The sequence below is a fragment of the Littorina saxatilis genome, linkage group LG17, assembly GCF_037325665.1.
Source record: "Littorina saxatilis isolate snail1 linkage group LG17, US_GU_Lsax_2.0, whole genome shotgun sequence".
Taxonomy (NCBI): domain Eukaryota; kingdom Metazoa; phylum Mollusca; class Gastropoda; order Littorinimorpha; family Littorinidae; genus Littorina; species Littorina saxatilis.
In genome coordinates this window covers 38,023,621-38,045,180 of record NC_090261.1, presented here as the reverse complement: position 1 = coordinate 38,045,180, position 21,560 = coordinate 38,023,621, and the positions used below count along the sequence as shown (strand labels likewise).

The 21,560-nt window shown below is 39.1% G+C and overlaps 1 protein-coding gene across 4 annotated transcripts in view; it reads right to left on the bottom strand.

The window, feature by feature from the left end:
• The window catches only part of LOC138951953 (RNA-binding protein lark-like), a 67,509-nt gene extending 48,909 nt beyond the window's left edge, over positions 1-18,600 (bottom strand). Inside the window, exons 1-5 of one of the 4 annotated variants that reach the window (XM_070323518.1) lie at positions 18,441-18,600; positions 14,409-14,535; positions 3,815-3,898; positions 2,256-2,299; positions 1,432-1,558 (exon numbers count right to left, since the gene is read on the bottom strand). In XM_070323518.1, the coding sequence (XP_070179619.1) occupies positions 1,432-1,558; positions 2,256-2,299; positions 3,815-3,898; positions 14,409-14,531 (378 nt within the window). In that variant the 5' untranslated portion in view covers positions 14,532-14,535; positions 18,441-18,600. Of the gene's footprint in view, positions 1-1,431; positions 1,559-2,255; positions 2,300-3,814; positions 3,899-14,408; positions 14,536-14,760; positions 14,839-18,440 lie in introns of those variants that run through there. The other 3 variants (XM_070323519.1, XM_070323521.1, XM_070323520.1) reach the window with 3 other exon arrangements.
• Positions 18,601-21,560: the final 2,960 nt, after the last annotated feature.

Sequence of the window (21,560 nt, the reverse complement as noted above, 5' to 3'; positions counted from 1 at the left end):
AGTAAGTTTGACCAGAAACATTTTTTTAAGATAGTTTCCCTTTTTTCATGATTATTTACACAAAATGTAACGTACTGACCACATAGGTGTCAACCTATCATTGGTGTTGCCCTTATATGAGGCCTTCCAAAACCTTATTAGACAGCTCAAGACCTTATAAAATTGTATTGTGCCCACGTGTTGAAAAATGGCTCTTCAGGTCGTAAAATCCAGAGGCACGCACTTTCACATGTTTCCTGCATGGGACACAAAACGAGTAGTCTGGGCCTTCTGATGAAGATTTAATCCATCCAGCGTATGCACCGTTGTTAAAAATTGGGCTCTCCCACTCTTTAAGATGTCGTCCGGATCCACTTTGCGATGTAGTTTTCAGCTTTTTAGCTGGAGGATAACTTTGCGATGCCATGCTTGTTGATCGACGCTTGATAGAATGTACCGGAAACCGGAAGTGATTTATAGGAAGTCAAGTGGAAAAAGAGTCTGAGTATGCGCAATGACAACGTTTGAGAGTCGTCTGCATGAAAGCGTCGATCGTTGTCTCTCAATCTCCATTGTTATCATTCATTTTAACTTTGCTGTAATTTTTTCTTTTCGCCGTATATTCTTCTTTTGCCCGTATAGATTTTCCTATACACCGTATTGGGTAAAAAATGCATTTTTCCCGTACAGCAATACGGCCAAACCGTATAGGTTGACACCTATGTGACCAGCTAAAAAAAGAACGTTCAAAATCCAAAACCTATGTTCAGATCAAACTTTCATTAATCTAACATATGTTTCTCCATCCATTTCTGGACCTATTAAAAATTAGATTGAGATGATACCCTTATCAGTAACTTGGTTATTCAATGCCCAATGTACCATGCGTTTCGCGTAACGCCTTGTGTGCCCAAAAAGGTGCTTTTTTTCTTGAACAAAGTCAATTTTCTCAGCATCCAGACGACTGACAGACATAAATTTGGTATGGATAGAATCTGCATGAGGAATACTTCATAACTGTATTGTTTATAATTATTGTCATTTAAAAACAGAATAAAATACAAAGTAATAAAAGTATCCAGAACAGGATTTTTGCATTTGGACACCTTGACAGATTCCTGACCACATACAAAATTGGAGTCTGGAAAAAGTGCCTTGTCTTGTCATTGCTACGACCATCTTGGACACAGCCCAAGATAATCAAGTTATCAACGCACACACATCTTTTATTTGTGTCTCTATGTTGTCTTCTTCAAAGGCTGTTAGCCTGAGGTTCTTGTGAACGTGAATTGAATGTTCCAAAAATGTAACCTTTTCACATGTGTTTTTTGCTGTTGTTTTGTTTGTTGTTGCTTTGTTTCTTTATTGGGGAGGATGGGGTGGGGGGTGGGGGGAAATGCCCTTTCAAACTAAAGGCAGTAAACATTATAAGTATAACATTAACAGACTCACCACAAAGCCATAATTCTTGAGGACGTCACACTCTGCCACCTCTCCATACTTCTCGAACAGGACTCTTACATCTTCAGGCTTTGTATCCCCGCTGAGGTTTCCAATGAAAATTTTGATGGTCATGTTTCTGTAGTAGGATTAAGAAGAATAAGAACAGTGTTAAATCTTAATTCTAAAGGCAAACACTATGACTATTGACTAGTATGAGTATAATCATAAAATGATTTTCAGGATCATCAGGATCAGCACATTGCAACGGATTTAAACATTAAACACACATCTGACCACAGGCGGAAGGTATCGTCCACTGGACTACTACTATCACAAAAAGACTACAAGGTACGTCACTCAGCTTCGAGTCTTCTGTGTGCTTGGAGTCGCTTCCTGGGGAAAAATATTGTTCAAGACGGTTTGCCTCTTCCTACAGTCTGTGTAAGGTCAAATAAATACAGTTGAATGATTGTTTGAACAGTATGTACCTTTAATTTTCAGCTTCCGTCCGTTGCAGGTTGTTTTTAACCATCATTTGGAAGAATCTTCGTTTGCGAGCCGCTAATATCCACTTTGCGTCAAATCATGCATCCGCACCGAATATGCATACCAGCGCTCATTGGTCTAAAACATATGTAAATATTGTGCAGCAAAGGGAAGCTACCCATGGGAAAATAATCATCGAATATCCTGTTATTAACCAATGAGCGCTGGTATGCATAATCTGGTTTATACCTTACTCTCTGTAAAAATGTGTGCGGGTTCAGCTACAGGCACAAAATATGGGTTTACACTATGAGGTTAGGTTACGGAATGGCCAATGTGAAAATTACCCTCTGCGGTCTCCCTTCGGATTTCCCTCTTTGCCGGTCGAAAGCTGCAACAGGACGAGGAGGGATACAGCATTATTGAAGTCAAGGTCAGGAACGGCCACGAGCTGGGTAACGCAAGCTGAACGGCAAAAGCACACGACGGAGTGCAATTTACCTCGTCTTCGCTACTCGCCACTGGAACGTCCACACCAAAGGCAGACTTTGCCAACCACTGTTAAAACTACCAAAGGAATGTTTTCTCTACGCAGTTCCCAAACTTTCTTCTCAGATTTCATGTTGCGCTCTCGGAACCAAAACATAATAAGATTTACCCCCCCCCCCCCCCCCCCCCCTTTTCCCATGTGCAAAAATATACAGCCGAAGAAACTTAGCAGATTGGACACAAATCGAGCTGATGAATCAAAATCAAATTTTGCGGCACAAAATCTCTAGCAAGAGCACACCTACAAGTGGTTGGCAAATGGTAACTGGTCTTCAGAAAGGACTTGAAACAAAAAAGGAACGGATAAGTTTGTAAACTAAACTAATGCATTTCATGAGCGTGGTAATAAAACAATCATACCTGTCTCCAATCCCTAAGCTTGTTAAAACAATACGAGAAAACTTCAAGTCTTTTTCAAAGACAATTCTGACTGCAATGACATTGACAAACTGCATGCCTTATCCAGATATTGCTCAGCAAAAAAACTAACTGAAAAACAGAGATCTGTTTTTGATTGAAAATTATTTGTGACAAAAATGTAGGACTTCATCTCCACGCACAAGGATTATTTTTTATGACACTAACAGTAACCAAAGATGTTATTGTTGTGGTCTGAGCCCTCTCCATGTTCGGAAAGATGTTGATTTCGCTTTTTAACTTGTGCTTGTAACAGACCTGTAACTCACACAACTACATGAGAGAAAAACACGCATTAATACGGCAAACACAACGCAAACATCCATCGCTAGTACAACACAGATTGATCTGCTCTTACACCAAGTAACAATAGTTTTTTAAAGTCCAAGGAAAAATATAACGTACATCTCAAACTTCTCCGGTTATCGGTTTTATATCACTACATTACTGGACTTAATGTGAAAAAGATAGCCCGACGGTTTCCGGTGTGAAAATAGAAACATGAATTGCGTATGCTACCTGAACATTTTTAAGTATCGCATTTGGAAATAAAAAACGTTACATTTGACCAGCAAGATGCTTGTCCCCATCCGAAATACCACTTCGGCAAATATTACACACGAACATTTCCTATAAAAAGCACCCAACGGACAGAGAATGAAAAATAAACCTTGTAAATCTATTTAACACCTGCCGGCCAACTAACATTTCATAAAAATCATTCGACGGAAAGAGAGAAACAATCAACCGATCAGTCCAAAACGAGTGCCGATCAACGTGATAATAATCCTTTCAGTTAAACTTAAAGAAGGGTGTCATGAAGAATCGTCCTCATAGTCCTACTTAATGACGTATTTACAGAAAAAAACCTGCTAGACAATGCAAAAAACGTGGGGCTGCGCTTAAAGTTAAACTGATGTTAAACAAAGTACCCCCTTACCTCGACCCTCATTCGCTGTCCTTTGATGTTGTAGCCATTCAGGTTGGCAATAGCAGTGTTGGCTTCTTTCATGTTCTCCATATGCTGCACAAGAGAAAAGTGATGATGAATTATTTGCCGTTGTTTAATCCTTCGCAACAATAACGAATGAAGTCCAGAGGCTTTCGTCAAAGTGCAAAATCAATGTGATTTGATTTTGGCTTTATATTTGACTTTTGAGGGTGTACAATTGAATAGATCAGTCTTGCAGTTGCACACCATGCCAAGATACCTACCAGGGTTCCACACAACCCCAAAAGTCAAGGGTATTCATACCCTTTCAGGAAAAAAGGAAAGGGTTTTTATACCCCTTCCAGATTTTTCACAGGGTATGAGTGACAATCGGTGTATCCATGAAATATCATTTTTGGCTCACGTAAGTGTAGCCTATGCGATCGTAACTTTGTCTGTCTGTGCGTGCGTGCGTGCGTGCGTGCGTGCGTCTGTGCGTGTGTATGTCTGTGGTAGAAACTCTAACATTTGAAGACGTCACATTTCATTGACGTCACATTATGACGTAAGAGGGTTAGACGTCACGCGAAGGAAGTACTGACAGTCTCGGTCATTATTATTTTGAGCGCGCCGAGACTAGTTGGCAGTCGTGTCCTTGTAAGTAGGCTACATGCAGACAGACAGATCTAGATCTAGTGTCTCGCTTTCTTGCACAGTTTCACCTATGCTCTTTCTGTGTGTGTGTGTGTGTGTGTGTGTGTGTGTGTGTGTGTGTGTGTGTGTGTGTGTGTGTGTGTGTGTGTGTGTGTGTGTGTGTGTGTGTGTGTGTGTGTGTGTGTGTGTGTGTGTGTGTGTGTGTGTGTGACGGAGTGATTGAGTTTGTGTTACTGTTTGTCGATTTCTTACGTGAGCCTTGATGGCTTCGCCTCTTGTTTCCCATATGATTGCCTGTCTGGTAGTTATCACCTTTCCCATTTTGACGTTGTGACAATACATGTATGGTCATTCTCAGAAATGGTGGTCCAAAGTGTTACATACAAAGTAAAAAATAAAGTGTCAAGAAATACAAAATAATTGTTTTTACTATGAAGTCTATTGTTTGCTATACATAATAATGCAAAAATTAGACAAAAAGAGTAATTGGTTGCTGAATAAGAGACGTTTTAAAGTGTTGTATTTACGTGATGAATGTTGTAACATGGAAACCAAATTCCAACTTTAAACCACCTAAGCCTTCAATCCTTTGTGCATTTTTTATCAGTTCTGCAGTATTTTTGTGTTCTACCCAACACATTCTAGTTATGAAAGGTAAGGACTTCAACTAATATTGGTAAAAAAATGACATTTGGAACTGACTAAGGTGAATGTCGCAACACAGAAACGAAATGCTTGAACCACTTTCGGTTCCTGTGCGACAGACATGAATCTGCACTGTTTGGCCTTTCCTGCCGGCAAAACCCGTCTGACCCAAAATAACTACACAAAACACAATACGTCAGAGTTTGCTGTATTTGTTGAAAGTTCCTGTTGCGTTCAGATTACCCATTTTAAGTACTTGATGAATGTCGAACATCGACAATCAGAGGATACGAAAACTTCTTGGCTGCTTTGTTCCGCTAAACTTCGCGCTTTGAGAGACTGTTTGCACTCGATATCCTTCCGACACTACGTTGTCGCCATCCGCGGTGTGTAAGTTTGTGACAAAGCTTTGCAGGCTCGACAATTAAGTAAAAACTATCTTCAGTCGTAACGTAGGTCGGGAAACGACGCCATGAGTTTCAGCAAATGATATGATTCTGGTGTTTTCTGTGAATATTTGGCTGTGATTCAAAGGACTATTTTCTTGTTCGAACTTCCTGTGCGCCAAAGAGCTAAAAATAGCCGTGATGTGGCAAAGTCATGGAGCACATTGCTGTCCGATGTTCGCGCGTCGAGTTTGGATACGATGCATTACGACATTCAGAATTTTTTGTTCGAAGCCCGTAACTTCAAATTCAGCGTGAGTTTTTGCAAAGATGTGTTGCTACGTCCAAGACTGAACTCCTGACTGTCGATTGCAGTAATTTGTTGGTGTTTGCATGTTTGCATTTAGCCATGAGACTGAACATATTGTTGATCACGAAAGTCGTGTAACGCTTCGGCGATCCGGAAACGGCCGAACTTCGCAATTGAAAAGCACACAAAAACAACACCAACGTATAGAAACCATTTTTATTGACATACAACAATGCTTTAATGTCTCAGGAATAGATTCAGATGAAAAAAGTCGTGGTAGAAATAATTTTAATTTACTTTTTCATGATTTCAAATGTGTCACCCCTACTCACTCTCACTGGACCACCATTTCTGAGAATGACCCATATATCATAGTGTATCAATGCATTCAAGTCTTTTTCTTTTTTTTTTTTTACTTCAATGGATACCTCTTTTTCTATTATGTCGCGAGTTTTCGTGTAATTTTCTTTGGATTGTAAAATTAAAACGATGAACTGTCTGAATTGATGAATGTTTCTTTGAAAGTTTACTCAGCTGTGCGTTGCTTGTAAACTAGCAAAGGCTATACCCTTTCAGCGTTTGACTCGTACGTTTTTTTTTACCTCTTTGGAAGAAAACAGTTACGAATTTATACCTCTTCAGAGAGCACCTCGTACGTGATTTGGAGGGTCAAAGGGTATTATACCCTTAATTCTACGTGATGTGGAACCCTGCCTACTACCTAGGCAAAGTAAGGTAAAAGATACCTAGGAAAAGGACTCTTGACTTATGGCTAAGGAGCAAATAATTTGTCCACAGCATGTATAGATCTTGTAGCTAACATGAACAATAACAGAAATACAACAGGTCAGTATTGTGAGTGTACACATTACTACATGGCCAAGAATCTGTCAAGGAGTCCAAAAAGTGTTACAATTTTTAGACTTTTTTTAAACCTCCTTAAATTTACATGAATAAACATCTTGGTATTCCTGTCCTTCAATTGCAGCATTTTATTTTCCAGTCAAGTGTTCGGTTTATCAAATATTTGCAGATAAAGCACAAATGACTGTATGTTACATTTACACCATAACATAATTTCAAGGTGCTGTCATTTTCTTAGGTTCAGCTTTAGGCAACTGTTTCACTATCCAATGGCTTGATGGCTGAATGTAGAGTTGATCTGTACTAAAGCAACACTTGAAAAAAGTTTCTCCTGTCTCAATATAAGCAAAATCATTTATCCGTTAGTTACTTTACACCAAAGCCCAGAATCAAAGTTACAATTCAACATTTACCTATTTACACTGTTTTTAAAACAATGAAATTCTCTATGGAAGTGCAGAAAAGGTTCCAGTAAATTTTCATGTCATTTGTTTTGCAAACCTTAACCTCAATCATCAGGTTATTACTTAATTTGAAAAAAGCACGGTCAGCGGTGTAGAAATTATTATCAAATCACCCTCTTTAAATATTTTTACACTATTTTGGTCTGCAGTTTTTTGAGTTACAAACAAGAAATCATAACAAATCCTTTTCACGATAGAATAGTCAGGTTGGTTCTCCACTACGGTACCAAATGTTAATTTTACCCATGATCTGTACGTTACTTTACACCAAACAGCAAGTACAAGGTACTGAATTTACATTTAATGGGCTATGCTCACATCAGTTAAACAGTATTTCTAACTTGTTTGTTCTAAGCTACCTGTCTCAAGTCAAAATAAAGGGTTAAATTAATGGTTGTGCCTTTTTGGTTGTGTGTACATCTTTACACAAAAGGATGGTGTAAAGTAACATACAGAAGGCTCCGAAGATCTGCAGGTCCATTTGAAGGGTAATTTATCTTTTATCCCCGAGTACGCAGTACTAGGGTCCAACAGACTTTAATTGTGTGTCTGTCTGTCTGTCTGTCTCGACTTAACAGCTTATTGCTGGGAAACTACTGGGCGCAGTTCGTTCAAAAGTTGATACACTAACTTGATAATAGGTCCGATTGATCGTATTAAAACTTCATAATGTTACCTGGGACCTAAATGGTCATGGCTCAGAAAAGGTGTCGAATTTGTGGGACACTTGAGTCACAAATACAAACTCTTGGATTACTTTCCATTTTGGGGTCCAGCAAAACTGTTTATGTGTTTACTTGTGTCTGGGCAGTAACAATGTATTTTCATCAATTACTGCGGAATGAATTGCATTTAAAATTTTAACTGGAGTGTGTTACATAACACAGTGTCACACATTGTTTTCTAATACACAGTTAACAGTAAACCTATTACACAATAAAAGTTAACTGCATTATTTAGTATCTACCTTGATCTTCATTTGTGAAAAGTGGCATTCCCCGACAGCAATAATCTGCATATCTAGGTACCCTAGGAATGTGTGTGTGTTACAGGAACACCAATAAACAAAACAACGATCAAACAAGTACTCAAAGAACTGAAAAGAACTGAAAAGATTACTGTTTCAGCAGTCAATCTATTCTTAGTTCCACACACTTCATACGGACAGTCTGCAAACAAAATCAAATCAGAACAAGATGTGAACATGTATTCAAACAAAAATCAACTTTCTGTGTCTCACAACACAGACATTCAAAACTGCAAAATTCCTATTTATTTTACACACAAAACCTTAGAAATACATGTAATGGGAAGAGAAACAAGTACATAATAGTAAAGAGTTGAAATGCATCAATGATACCGGACCAGTTATTCCCATTATCAGTTATCTGTCAAGTCATTCCTAAAAGTTTCCAATGAGTGTGTTACATTTCACCAAAAAAATCAAACTTTAGGACACTGTCAAGATATTCACATGAAAAATGCATGCAAAAGAATGAAAAATGAAAGAGCAAAACCATAACAACCTAACAATGATGTATTATGACTTCTACCATGCTCCAATTCACAACATAGAGAAGATTGTCTCACTTTTGACACTGAGTGTGTTACATTTCACCAAAAAAGTGTTACTTCACATTATTTTGTAGGGTATAAAGCATATATCCATCCACTTGGTAATGAAAACAACACACTGTACAAAAAAAACTTGATAAACCCAACAAAAAATCTTCAGGTTGAAGGCGGATTTTGAAGTTATCAAGAAAAATGCTGTTTATTCGCCAATGAGTGTGTTACAAAACACTGTCATAACATGAACAAAACGTTGTCCCTATTCAGTGCATTCAGTTAATTGTGAAATTAATTGTAAGAATGACACCATGGTTGCTACACAACTATTGAAACTATTGTTGACACATTCAGCATGCTGGTAAATTCATATCAGCAAAGAAAGTGTCTCTGAGTTTGTTACACAACACCAATTTGTGTTACAAGCACCAACACAAACTCACCGTAACAAAAGTAAAACTTGAATACATCATGAAAAATGTCAAAGTCAGGTTAATATGCATTTAACAACACACACTTCAGTGATGATTAATTGATATGGTACTCTAGTACACGTTTTTCCTACTTTCAGAACTGAGTGAGTTACTAACACTAACTTTGCAGCTGACATATTGGTGTAAGTAACACACTTATACACCAACAGCCATTAATTACAAAAATGCTAATAAGAATATTGAAAAGTTTTCACTTCAACATTTATATTTCTCTAGTAAATTGAAGGGGTAATAAAAAAAACATATTGTTTATCCTGAGACAAGGTATTGGGAGTAGGTTACTTAACACAATTGTGCCTGTGATGTTTTAGTGTGTGTAACGCACTCAACACTGTTCCTAAAAACAAAAAACCAATTCAAAACAATAAACGCAGACATCATTTTCTGTTTACTTGATTCATTCCTTACTTTGTTCCAGCAAGATTTAAATAATTTTCAAGATAACTGTACAAACTATTTGAGTGTGTTACCTCTCACGATGTGCGAGTGGTGTGAGTAACACACACAACGTAAAAAAACATATCTTTCTTTTTCCTGTCATTCATTTCATTAAAATGGTATGAAAACAAAGCACAAAGTGAACTGTATGGAAAGACAATAGAAAAGGCCAGAAAAAAACACATGCAATGACATGAAAGCTGAATAACTTTGGGAAATTGGTTGAATCGTCTCAAACAGATGTCTTTAAAAATCAAAATAAAGAAAAATCTTTGTCCTAAAAAATGCAAATTTTATCAAAACAAATCACAATAACACTTCTAACTTTCAGATGAAAAAAAAGGAAGAAAGTTGTTATTTAGTGAAAATATCAGTGTTTCAAACTGCAGGTGAGTGTGTTACAGAAAACGAAAAACCAGTGGTTCTTAACTTGGCCGTTATCGTCCATGTCCTCCATGCCACACTGAGTTCTGAGTTCGAGACAGTGAATGCAACTTTGTAGCAGACGATAGAACAGTTGTTTCCACCGGAGGAAGTCAGGAACATGTCGATAAATAACTTTGATTTACGTTGTTACTTTTCGCGGTAACACGATAGTACACAACAACGAACTTAAGACTTATTTTCATTGCTTTGTCTTCTGTGTTTGTGCATATTTTTTTTTTTTTAGTAGTAGATTGTTCTTTCTTGTCCAAGTTTATCGCTTAGTTCAACGTCTGTCATCATTATTAAAAGCGCGGCAAAAGCCAAAACTGCCTACGTGACTCCTAACACGAAAAGTAACACACTGGCCGTTGGAGTCTAAACTTGATCTCAGCCGACTGTTGGGGTGAGGTACAGGTTATCGTGCAGTATGTAAACAATAACCAACACCTTCTCTTTCCATCTCCATCAAGTTTTTATCCAAGCAGTGTGTGTAGGACGCGCAAATACGACGTTTCGACACCAAGTAAAAAAGTGTCCCAACTTCCGGCCCGAAAATCGACGTAAATTCACTGTACGATTGCGCCTTGCTCGAAAACAAAGTCATCAAACCTTTCGGTTTCTACCAGAATAGTAACTTTATTCATATCTGCACCCAGTGTCAGTACTTTCAAAGGTAGAATAAACCATAATTGAGCGTGTGGGGCGTTTGAATGGGGTAAGGGTGGAGTTCGACGCCATTTCTGAGCCGTGACCAAATGCGAAATAATCCACAACAAGAAGGGCAAAGCCCACACGACTCACATGCTGAACAGACCTTGATCTTTCTTTCAGAATAATTTTACAATAAAACTGAGAAAAACAATATTTATTCAGTAAAGAAAATAATTACAGAAAACTAATGTCATTGTGAGTTGCACATTCAGTAATTGCATCCAAGTTATGGTGCATACTGTGTCAAAAGGTTCTCCATCCTAAAATGCTAATCGCTGGTCATTAGGGGATCGAGTCGAACAAGGAACGTCAGTTCTCCGACTTCTCTCTAGTCTGGCGCCTGTTTTCTCTTTTTGACAAATATCAGTTTAACTCAAACTGACCTGGAACTTGAAGATATGTAACCTAATGTGAGTTATTATGAAAATATAATGTATTTCCCTCACACATATGTAGTTTTGGAAGAGTTATTTTCAATAGTTCAAGGTCAAGGTCACTTCAAAATATATACATTTCAACTTTGAAGGACCCTGTGACCTTGACCTTGAAGTGAGGTCAAGTTGCCAAACATGTTTCTGAAGATCTAATGTATTTCCCTCACACATATGTAGTTTTGGAAGAGTTATTTTCAATAGTTCAAGGTCAAGGTCACTTCAAAATATATACATTTCAACTTTGAAGGACCCTGTGACCTTGACCTTGAAGTGAGGTCAAGTTGCCAAACATGTTTCTGAAGATCTTGTAACCATACACCATCAGGCCACAATTGGTGTTGATAGACTTAATAGTGTCCAAGAAATATGTAGAGGTTACATGCCGAGTCTCAGTGATTATGAAAAATAATGGTCGAAGTTGGCGGATCCTGAAAAATGCGAGCTTCAGCGAGCTTTTTCATGACCGCGAACTGAGACCATTATTTTTAATAATCACTGAGACGAGGTGTGTAACCTCTTTATTCCTCCTTTCTTCAGTTATTCAAAGAAAACAGGAGTTTTTGTGCGAAAGTTTGATCGAATCCGAATCACTCAACCAGTCAACCTGCGCAGGCGATCGATTAATGCGCGGTTGTATAGTTCCGTGCAAATCATTCCATTCTGTTAACACTTCTTGTCAGTTTCCCTGTTTTAGACTAAAATCAAGTACACAGATATGCTGTTATTCTGCTGTGGCGGTAAAGGAAGATATTGTGTGTTCTGTTTATGTTTTAGTATCGCATAGGATAATGTTCTTTCGTCAAATGGAACTAGCAGACGAACTTTTGCACCCGTGTTCCCACGTTAATTACTGTATGAAGTTCAGTTTTCTGGGGAAAATAGTGTATGAAACCGCTTTATGTTGTTTAAATTGATGAGATGTGTGCATTTGGTTGCGTGTGATCTGTTTATAAAATGAAATATTGTTGAAAACTGACCGTCGGATTGCAGTCAGTGTTGTCGAAGAAACTGCGTTAAAAGAAGGGGAACTACTCTTGTCGGCTAGAGTATGAGTTACTTGCCTTGGGAATTTGCTTGTGATGAACGGTTTGTGCACGGCAGATCTAGATTCAGAAAACAACCTAACTCATGGATTTTATATGGAGATTCATGTGTTCAGGCCTGTAGTTGTTAATTTAAATGCGGTATGTTTGTATTGTTTGCTCCAGAGATGTATATTTCGTACGTATAGAGCGTTCGGAACTTTTCAGTCGCAAAAGTAGTACCAAAACAGAACAGCTTCTCAACCCATTGCACTATCGAGGATTCAGGCTGTTGCTGGCTCGTTATTTGTTTGGTTGCTGGGTCATTATCGAAAAATAACTAGCTCTACAAGTTTACAGAGGTAAAGAAGCAGAGGGGGGAATAAACAATGTTAAAGGTTTCACAGACGGACGGGGGGGGGGGACGGATGCCCGGACGCCCGGAAGGATAGGCGGACGATGTCGGTGAGTATATAGACTCACTTTTGTAAGTATAATGTATTTCCCTCACACATATGTAGATTTGGAAGAGTTACCTTCCATAGTTCAAGGTCAAGGTCACTTCAAACTATGTATACAATCCAACTTTAAAGGACCCTTGCGACCTTGACCTTGAAGCAAGGTCAACCAAACTGGTGTCCAAAGATAGGGCTTACATTGCCCTGTATAGCATACATAGCTAAGGTTGCCATTCTCGATAACTTCAGAAAAAAATGCGAAAATGTGAAAAATGGTCGTTTTTAAGACAACAATTACGGCCCCTGTGACCTTGAACTTGAAGTGAGGTCAAGTTGCCGCACATGTTTTTTGAGATCTTGTAACCATGCCACATCAGGCGTTGATAGACTAAGACTTAATAATGTCCAAGAAATATCCAACGTTAAAGTTTTCCGGACGGACGGACGGCGGGACGGACAGACGGACGACTCGGGTGAGTACATAGACTCACTTTTGCTTCGCATGCGAGTCAAAAACGACTCTTGGCGGTGGGCGCAATTCGCGGTGGGATAGAACTGCTGTTCGGCTAATAGAACAGCGTCACTGGGCCTGAGCACACATACGCTGCGTGTGCCACTGAGTTCGTATGCTGCGCGACCTAATTTTATGAACGAGCGAAGGGAAGCCAGCCGGCTTCATACCTCTTGTAGCATTTTCTCTCTCGCGCGGTGTGTGTGTTCAAGATTTTGTGCACATGTGTTAGTGCCTGTAATTCACACATAGCAATCACTTGGTCTTAAACGTGCACAAGACAAAAACTTTCATACTGGGGGAGCGAACCAGTCTGAAGAGTACTCGGGTCCAGCGCGAGCGTTTTTTATTTCGCTCATAAACCCTCAACAGACTGTTATGTGCTGTTTTTAGCATTATTATGTGCTGCATATGGTCTCAGTAAAGAACCAAAGTGATGTATGTTACATTTACACCAAAATGTCCCAACAGTGGTCCTTCTGAGGTAAATTTTGTCATTCAGTGTGCTTGTTTTCATGTTGAAACAAAGGTTTGGTCTTGCTGGTTGTTCTTAAGCACTGATAAGTTATCTTCTGTCTCTAAAACAAATTCATTGTCATTTTCAAGTATTAGTTACATTTACACCCTTGTCAGATGGCCTCACTTAAGTCTCTCTACAAGCCAACAGGTGCAAGCACTAGGAATCCTGTGACCATAGTTTAACTACCAGGTGTCTGAGGTATAATAAAACACACACTTTTGTGTATTATGGCATTATTTAAAGACTATGACAAAACTTGTTTGGGCAAGTAGATACAATTTCATTTACACCAAACGCATATTTTTAACTTAGAAGTACAATTAAATTACATCAAACACAACTTTTTCGCTCAATTTAAAAAAAAATACAATCATCCTACCTAATGACTTTCCTCTGCAATGATTTTTAAGTAAGTTTGACCAGAAACATTTTTTTAAGATAGTTTCCCTTTTTTCATGATTATTTACACCAAATGTAACATACTGACCAGCTAAAAAAGAACGTTCAAAATCCAAAACCTATGTTCAGATCAAACTTTCATTAATCTAACATATGTTTCTCCATCCATTTCTGGACCTATTAAAAATTAGATTGAGATGATACCCTTATCAGTAACTTGGTTATTCAATGCCCAATGTACCATGCGCTTTCAAACTAAAGGCAGTAAACATTATAAGTATAACATTAACAGACTCACCACAAAGCCATAATTCTTGAGGACATCACACTCTGCCACCTCTCCATACTTCTCGAACAGGACTCTTACATCTTCAGGCTTTGTATCCCCGCTGAGGTTTCCAATGAAAATTTTGATGGTCATGTTTCTGTAGTAGGATTAAGAAGAATAAGAACAGTGTTAAATCTTAATTCTAAAGGCAAACACTATGACTATTGACTAGTATGAGTATAATCATAAAATGATTTTCAGGATCATCAGGATCAGCACATTGCAACGGATTTAAACATTAAACACACATCTGACCACAGGCGGAAGGTATCGTCCACTGGACTACTACTATCACAAAAAGACTACAAGGTACTTCACTCACCTTCGAGTCTTCTGTGTGCTTGGAGTCGCTTCCTGGGGAAAAATATTGTTCAAGACGGTTTGCCTCTTCCTACAGTCTGTGTAAGGTCAAATAAATACAGTTGAATGATTGTTTGAACAGTATGTACCTTTAATTTTCAGCTTCCGTCCGTTGCAGGTTGTTCTTAACCATCATTTGGAAGAATCTTCGTTTGCGAGCCGCTAATATCCACTTTGCGTCAAATCATGCATCCGCACCGAATATGCATACCAGCGCTCATTGGTCTAAAACATATGTAAATATTGTGCAGCAAAGGGAAGCTACCCATGGGAAAATAATCATCGAATATCCTGTTATTAACCAATGAGCGCTGGTATGCATATTCGGTGCGGATGCATGATTTGACGCAAAGTGGATATTAGCGGCTCGCAAACGAAGATTCGTCCAAATGATGGTTAAAAACAACCTGCAACGGACGGAAGCTGAAAATTAAAGGTACATACAGTTCAAACAATCATTCAACTGTATTTATTTGACCTTACACAGACTGTAGGAAGAGGCAAACCGTCTTGAACAATATTTTTCCCCATGAAGCGACTCCAAGCACACAGAAGACTCGAAGGTGAGTGACGTACCTTGTAGTCTTTCTGTGATAGTAGTAGTCCGGTGGACGATACCTTCCGCCTGTGATCTGACATGGTCTTATATTACTACCATATGTACTAATGTATACTAAATTTATACATATTACTTAAATTAGACGTTAGATAGAATGGACTAATCGGGTAGTATTAGTAATCCAATACACTGCTGAAGACAATGAAGAAGGAAGGACATTTTAGCGGCCCGACTAAACTACGCGCCAGCACGCGCTACCTTGAACCATAGCACTTATATACTTTATTTTTATATTTCTTGTTAGATCATCGTCCATTCTTACATAATAAAAAATTTCAAACTTCAATGATGAAAATTACGGAAGTTATGACGAGTTTAAGGAGAGCTTATGCACTACTCTCAAGTCCGACGATATCCGCCATTGACTAAACAGCGCGCTACCACTTTGGAGTGGACGCTACCTTGATCCATAGCACTTACATACTTTATTTTTATATTTCTTGTTAGATCATCGTCCATTCTGACGTAAACTGAGGGGCATAACGGGTCAAGGTAGCGTCCACTTCAAAGTGATAGCGCGTTGTTTAGTACAGTCAATGGCGGAAATCGTCGGGTTTGAGAGTAGTGCATTAGCTCTCCTAAAACTCGTCATAACTTCCGTAATTTTCATCATTGAAGTTTGAAATTTTGTATTATGTGAGAATGGACGATGAACTAACTAGAAATATAAAAATAAAGTATATAAGTGCTATGGTTCAAGGTAGCGCGTGCTGGCGCGTAGTTTAGTCGGACCCCATTTTAGGACCTCACTGAGGGGTCCGACTAACCTACGCGCCAGCACGCGCTAGCACGCGCCAGCACGCGCTACCTTGAACCATAGCACTTATATACTTTATTTTTATATTTCTAGTTAGTTCATCGTCCATTCTCACATTATACAAAATTTCAAACTTCAATGATGAAAAATACGGAAGTTATGATGAGTTTAAGGAGAGCTAATGCACTACTCTCAAATCCGACGATTTCCTCCATTGACTAAACAGCGCCCTACCACTTTGAAGTAGACGCTACCCGGTGATCCATAACACTTACATAATTTATTTTTATAGTCTATATAGTTCATTGTCCATTCTTACATAATACAAAATTTCAAGCTTGAGTGTTGAACATTTCAGTAGTTATGACGGGTTTTAGGCGAGCTAATGCGCTACTCTCAAATCCGACAAAATCCGGCAATGACTAAAACTGCGCGCTACTAATTTTAAGTGGACGCTACTCAGATTCATAGCTGTTATATGATTTATCTGTATGTTTCTAGTCATTCCATCGTCAGTTCTTACATTATACAAAATTTCAAACTTCAGTGATAAAAAACAATGTCGGATACGGAGTCATTCGTTCCAACACAGTCAGTCGGATGCGGAGCCAGTCATTCCTCTCTCTGTGTGTGTGTGTGATCCATAGCACTTACATACTTTATTTTTATATTTCTTGTTAGATCATCGTCCATTCTCACATAATACAAAATGTCAATTTTCAATGATGAAAATTACGGAAGTTATGACAAAACTTCGACATTGACTGAATACATACATTAATGCATACCAACTGCACAACCACTTTGAAGCAGGCACTGCCTTGACCTGTATCATTTATGTTACTTTATTCTTTCACCATCTCTCACAAATAACACCAACCACACCCCACCCCCCTGCAGACACACACACACACACAAATACATCTCCTCTCTCTCTTCTCAGTTTACATCTACACCAAGATAAAGGGAAGTAAAGCTAGCTAACAAACAAACAACTGTTCCTGCACTTTTTGATTGTTTTGTCATGCTATACAACTTATTTTAATTTATTTTTTAATCATTTTTTTAATTAATTTTACTAGAACGGTAGCATATCAACAACATTCGGCTTAAAAAGGCTTGTTCATCCTGTGAGGACGCAAGACTTCAAGTTTGTCCAAATAAATACATGCTGAAAAGTATGTTGTTTCTTTGCCCTGTGAAGTAATGAACATGTCCATTGTTCTGTGCTGCAAAGTGCAGAATGTCATTTAATTTTAACTTTGATATGCTTAACTCGGAACATGGCGATATGCTCATTTGCACCTCGTGTCCATGGGTGACATGGGTGTATCGTCGGGGCTTCCATCCCCAACCGAGCGGGTAGGGGAACGGTCCCAGGGGGGTTAGCTGCGAATCAGAATAAGCAGCCAAACGGGTAGCGTTCACACACACACACACACACACACACACACACACACACACACACACACACACACACACACACAGGAATGACTGGCTCCGCATCCGACTGACTGTGTTGGAACGAATGACTCCGTATCCGACATTGTCGGACATGGAGCCACGGCCTTAGGATAGCTCTCCTATAACGCGTCTTAGCTATCGTAAATTTTATCACTGAAGTTTGAAATTTTAAATAATGTAAGAACTGACGATGGAATGACTAGAAACATACAGATAAATTATATAACAGCTATGAATCTCAGTAGCGTCCACTTAAAATTGGTAGCGCGCAGTTTTAGTCACTGCCGGATTTTGTCGGATTTGAGAGTAGCGCATTAGCTCGCCTAAAACCCGTCATAACTACTGAAATGCTCAACACTCAAGCTTGAAATTTTGTATTATGTAAGAATGGACAATTAACTATATAGACTATAAAAATAAATTATGTAAGTGTTATGGATCACCGGGTACCGTCTACTTCAAAGTGGTAGCGCGCTGTTTAGTCAATGGCGGAAATCGTCGGATTTGAGAGTAGTGCATTAGCTCTCCTTAAACTCGTCATAACTTCCGTATTTTTCATCATTGAAGTTTGAAATTTTGTATTATGTGAGAATGGACGATGAACTAACTAGAAATATAAAAAATAAAGTATATAAGTGCTATGGTTCAAGGTAGCGCGTGCTGGCGCGTGCTAGCGCGTGCTGGCGCGTAGTTTAGTCGGGCCGTCACCGAGTCACTCGCACTCGCACATAACCTAACACACAGTTCATCCTGCTCATAAGATTAGGAAACCGCGAGGTAAAACAAAAGAGTGAAATGAAACCGAAAACGTGATCCATGATTAGTAGTAGTTGAGTAAGAGTACTAGTAGAACTCGAATTTGTTGCTCGTGGTCCAGGAAAACGAACAAAGAAAAGGTCAAGGAACCACTTCACTCCAGTGCCATCACACTAGTTACTGCTTATGTTGCGTCCCATCTGGTCAGCGGCGCTTTTCCGGAAATGACCTGCGCTTTGTTGGAATTCCAACTATGGCCGCCATTGTTGGAATTCCAACTTCGCGCTACGCGATTCTGGAAATAAAGCGCGCGCAGAGTGAGAATTTTGCTCTTTCTAAGAATGCGATGATTAAATGATAATTGATGGACTACAATGATCAGCGTATGTTTAAAATATCAATAGTTGGTTGTAATAAAACAGATGCATCAGACAAAATCATACCAACTGCTATTTTTCTTACTTACGAACCTTGGCGAAAATAAACACTGACCTGGCCGGCTGAGATCTTTTTGACGTCGTTCTGAACAAACGAGCGCTTCAGTTTGCCATTTTAACTGGTGCTAGTGAAGTTTACCCTTACAATTTGAGTAACGTTGACAACACTCATGCGTAACGTAATTGTTACATAACAACATGATTCATTTTGACAAAATTACTCCAGGCCCTTAATTATCACACAAAAATGCGAATGTGAATTGTTGTAAGCTTGTTATGACTATAACTTTAAGGTTTGATAGGTCATTTGGTATACATGTACAAATTTGACGCTAAGTTAACATTTAATATCTCAAGAAAAAAAAACCCACAGAGACTGAGACGTATCTGTATATGCAGGGACCTATAGGTCTGTGGAGTGCGTGTGGTGTGTTTGTAATTGTGTGTTTGTGTATGTGTGCAGCCCCTGGTGTGTCAGTGTGCGTGTGTCAGTGTGTGTGTGTGTGTGTATGTGTGCACACCCTGGTGTGTGTGTCAGTGTCAGTGTGGGTGTGTGTATATATGCCGTGTGTATGTGTCAGCCGGTGTGCGTGCGTATGTGCATGTGTGTGAGAAAAAGAGATACAGAGAAATCAGTGAAACACACAAGTATATAATTATATGAATGTCCTTAGCTTGGCAGCCTGCTTTGCCCTTCACAAAATTTGAACATTTATACATGTTGATGAAGGTTTTTTGTGTCCAGCATGTATGTACTGTTCCTTTGTGTGTATCTGATTAACTTATATATATAGCAGTTACAACTTACAAGTACTTTTTAAATGTATGTTCCTTTTTCTCTACATTTCGAATACACATCTACCCTTTGGGATGTGTCTTTTCTTGCATTTGCCAGCTCCCTTTATTTATAATGATCATGTTTATGGAAAAAAAATGAGTCACATTTTGAGTATAACAATAGTCAATATCAATTAATGTAGCTCGACCACGAGGAAAGCATTAATTCCGGCGTTATGTTACACACTTTCCTTCCGGTGTAGTACATTGATTCAGCAGCGCTTCTACCTATTGGCCCCGGGAAATTTTGTTCTTGCCTTTTTACGTTTCAAGACTGTTTTCACACACAAAATTGCCACAATGGTTTACCTAACCTGGTTGTATCTGAGCTTGATTGTCTTCTTCTTCAATGTACTGTGTTAAAGTTGAAACAGTACTTGGTTTGGGTATGTGTGAGGGTATATTTATGCATCCCCCCCTCCACACACACACACGCACACACACACCCCAAGCACACCATCATCATCATGCCAAACATCTATGCATGTATATAGTTGGGTTCAGGGTAGGTATTTGGTAACTGTATAAGTAGCAGTCAAGGGACCAACATTTAATTTACACAAAAATGTAACTTGCTGAGTGGAAATTGTATTTGCACTTAATTCTTTTGTTTTATCTAAAAGTGAGTATGTTATATCATTGTAAAGTAAAATCCATTAACAAACTCGCTTGATAATTTCTGTGTATTCCGTAAACTTTTGCGTTCTTTATATTTTATTGTCAATACAAAAGCCACTAACAGCATTCAGTATCAAATTCATTATGATATGCCGCCTGCATCTAAACAGGTTTATTGTTGGCATTATTGACTGTTACTGTGCATCAATCAATCAATCAATCAATGAGTCTTATATCGCGCATATTCCGTGGGTACAGTTCTAGGCGCTCTGCAGTGATGCCGTGTGAGATGAAATTTTATACGGCCAGTAGATTGCAGCCATTTCGGCGCATATTTACCTTTCACGGCCTATTATTCCAAGTCACACGGGTATAGGTAGACAATTATTAACTGTGCCTAAGCAATTTTGCCAGAAAAGACCCTTTTGTCAATCGTGGGATCTTTAACGTGCACACCCAATGTAGTGTACACGGGGGGAGGTTCGGACACCGAAGAGAGTCTGCACACAAAGTTGACTCTGTGAAATAAATTTCCGCCGAACCTGGGATCGAACTCACGCTGACAGCGGCCAACTGAATACAAATCCAGCGCGCTACCAACCGGCTGAGCTATATCCCCGCCCATGAATTATACACACACACACACAAGAGAGAGAGAGATGGACAGTGAATATGCATATGTGTGTCAGTGGGGGGGGGGGGGGGTGTGTGTACCCGTACGCGCGTACGTGTGAGCGCGTGTGTGTGAGTGTGTGTATGTGTTTGTGTATGCGTGTGCGTGAGAGAAAGAAAGAACGCGCAAGAAACAATATGACGTCATTAATCATCATCAAAAGTCATTACACTGTATGTCACGTGCCGTCATTCCATTCTTTCCATAAGCTTACCATCCTGAAGAAGCCGCAGTAACGTGCCGACATATTGATTTATCCTACATACGTGAAAGAGACACCCGTGAGATAATAATCGTTCAAATCACACGTGTGTATATCACGTAAATGAGGTCATGGTCTGGCAGGGACCTGTTTTTTCCACTGCTTATGATACCAAAGTCACCGAGACAAACGTCATTATAGAAACAAAAATTGCGCTCGCTAATTACCGGCCCTCGATGAATCTTTAGAACTAACACGTCACGCCACACATTCAGAGTGACCGTCGTTTCTTTGCTTTGACGTAATAGATTGCACGAGGCTTTAGAAGAGATCGAGGTTCCAAAACAAGCGTCTTCAATTTAGCTGCCTCGACTGCAGGACATTTTCAGTAAAATACAC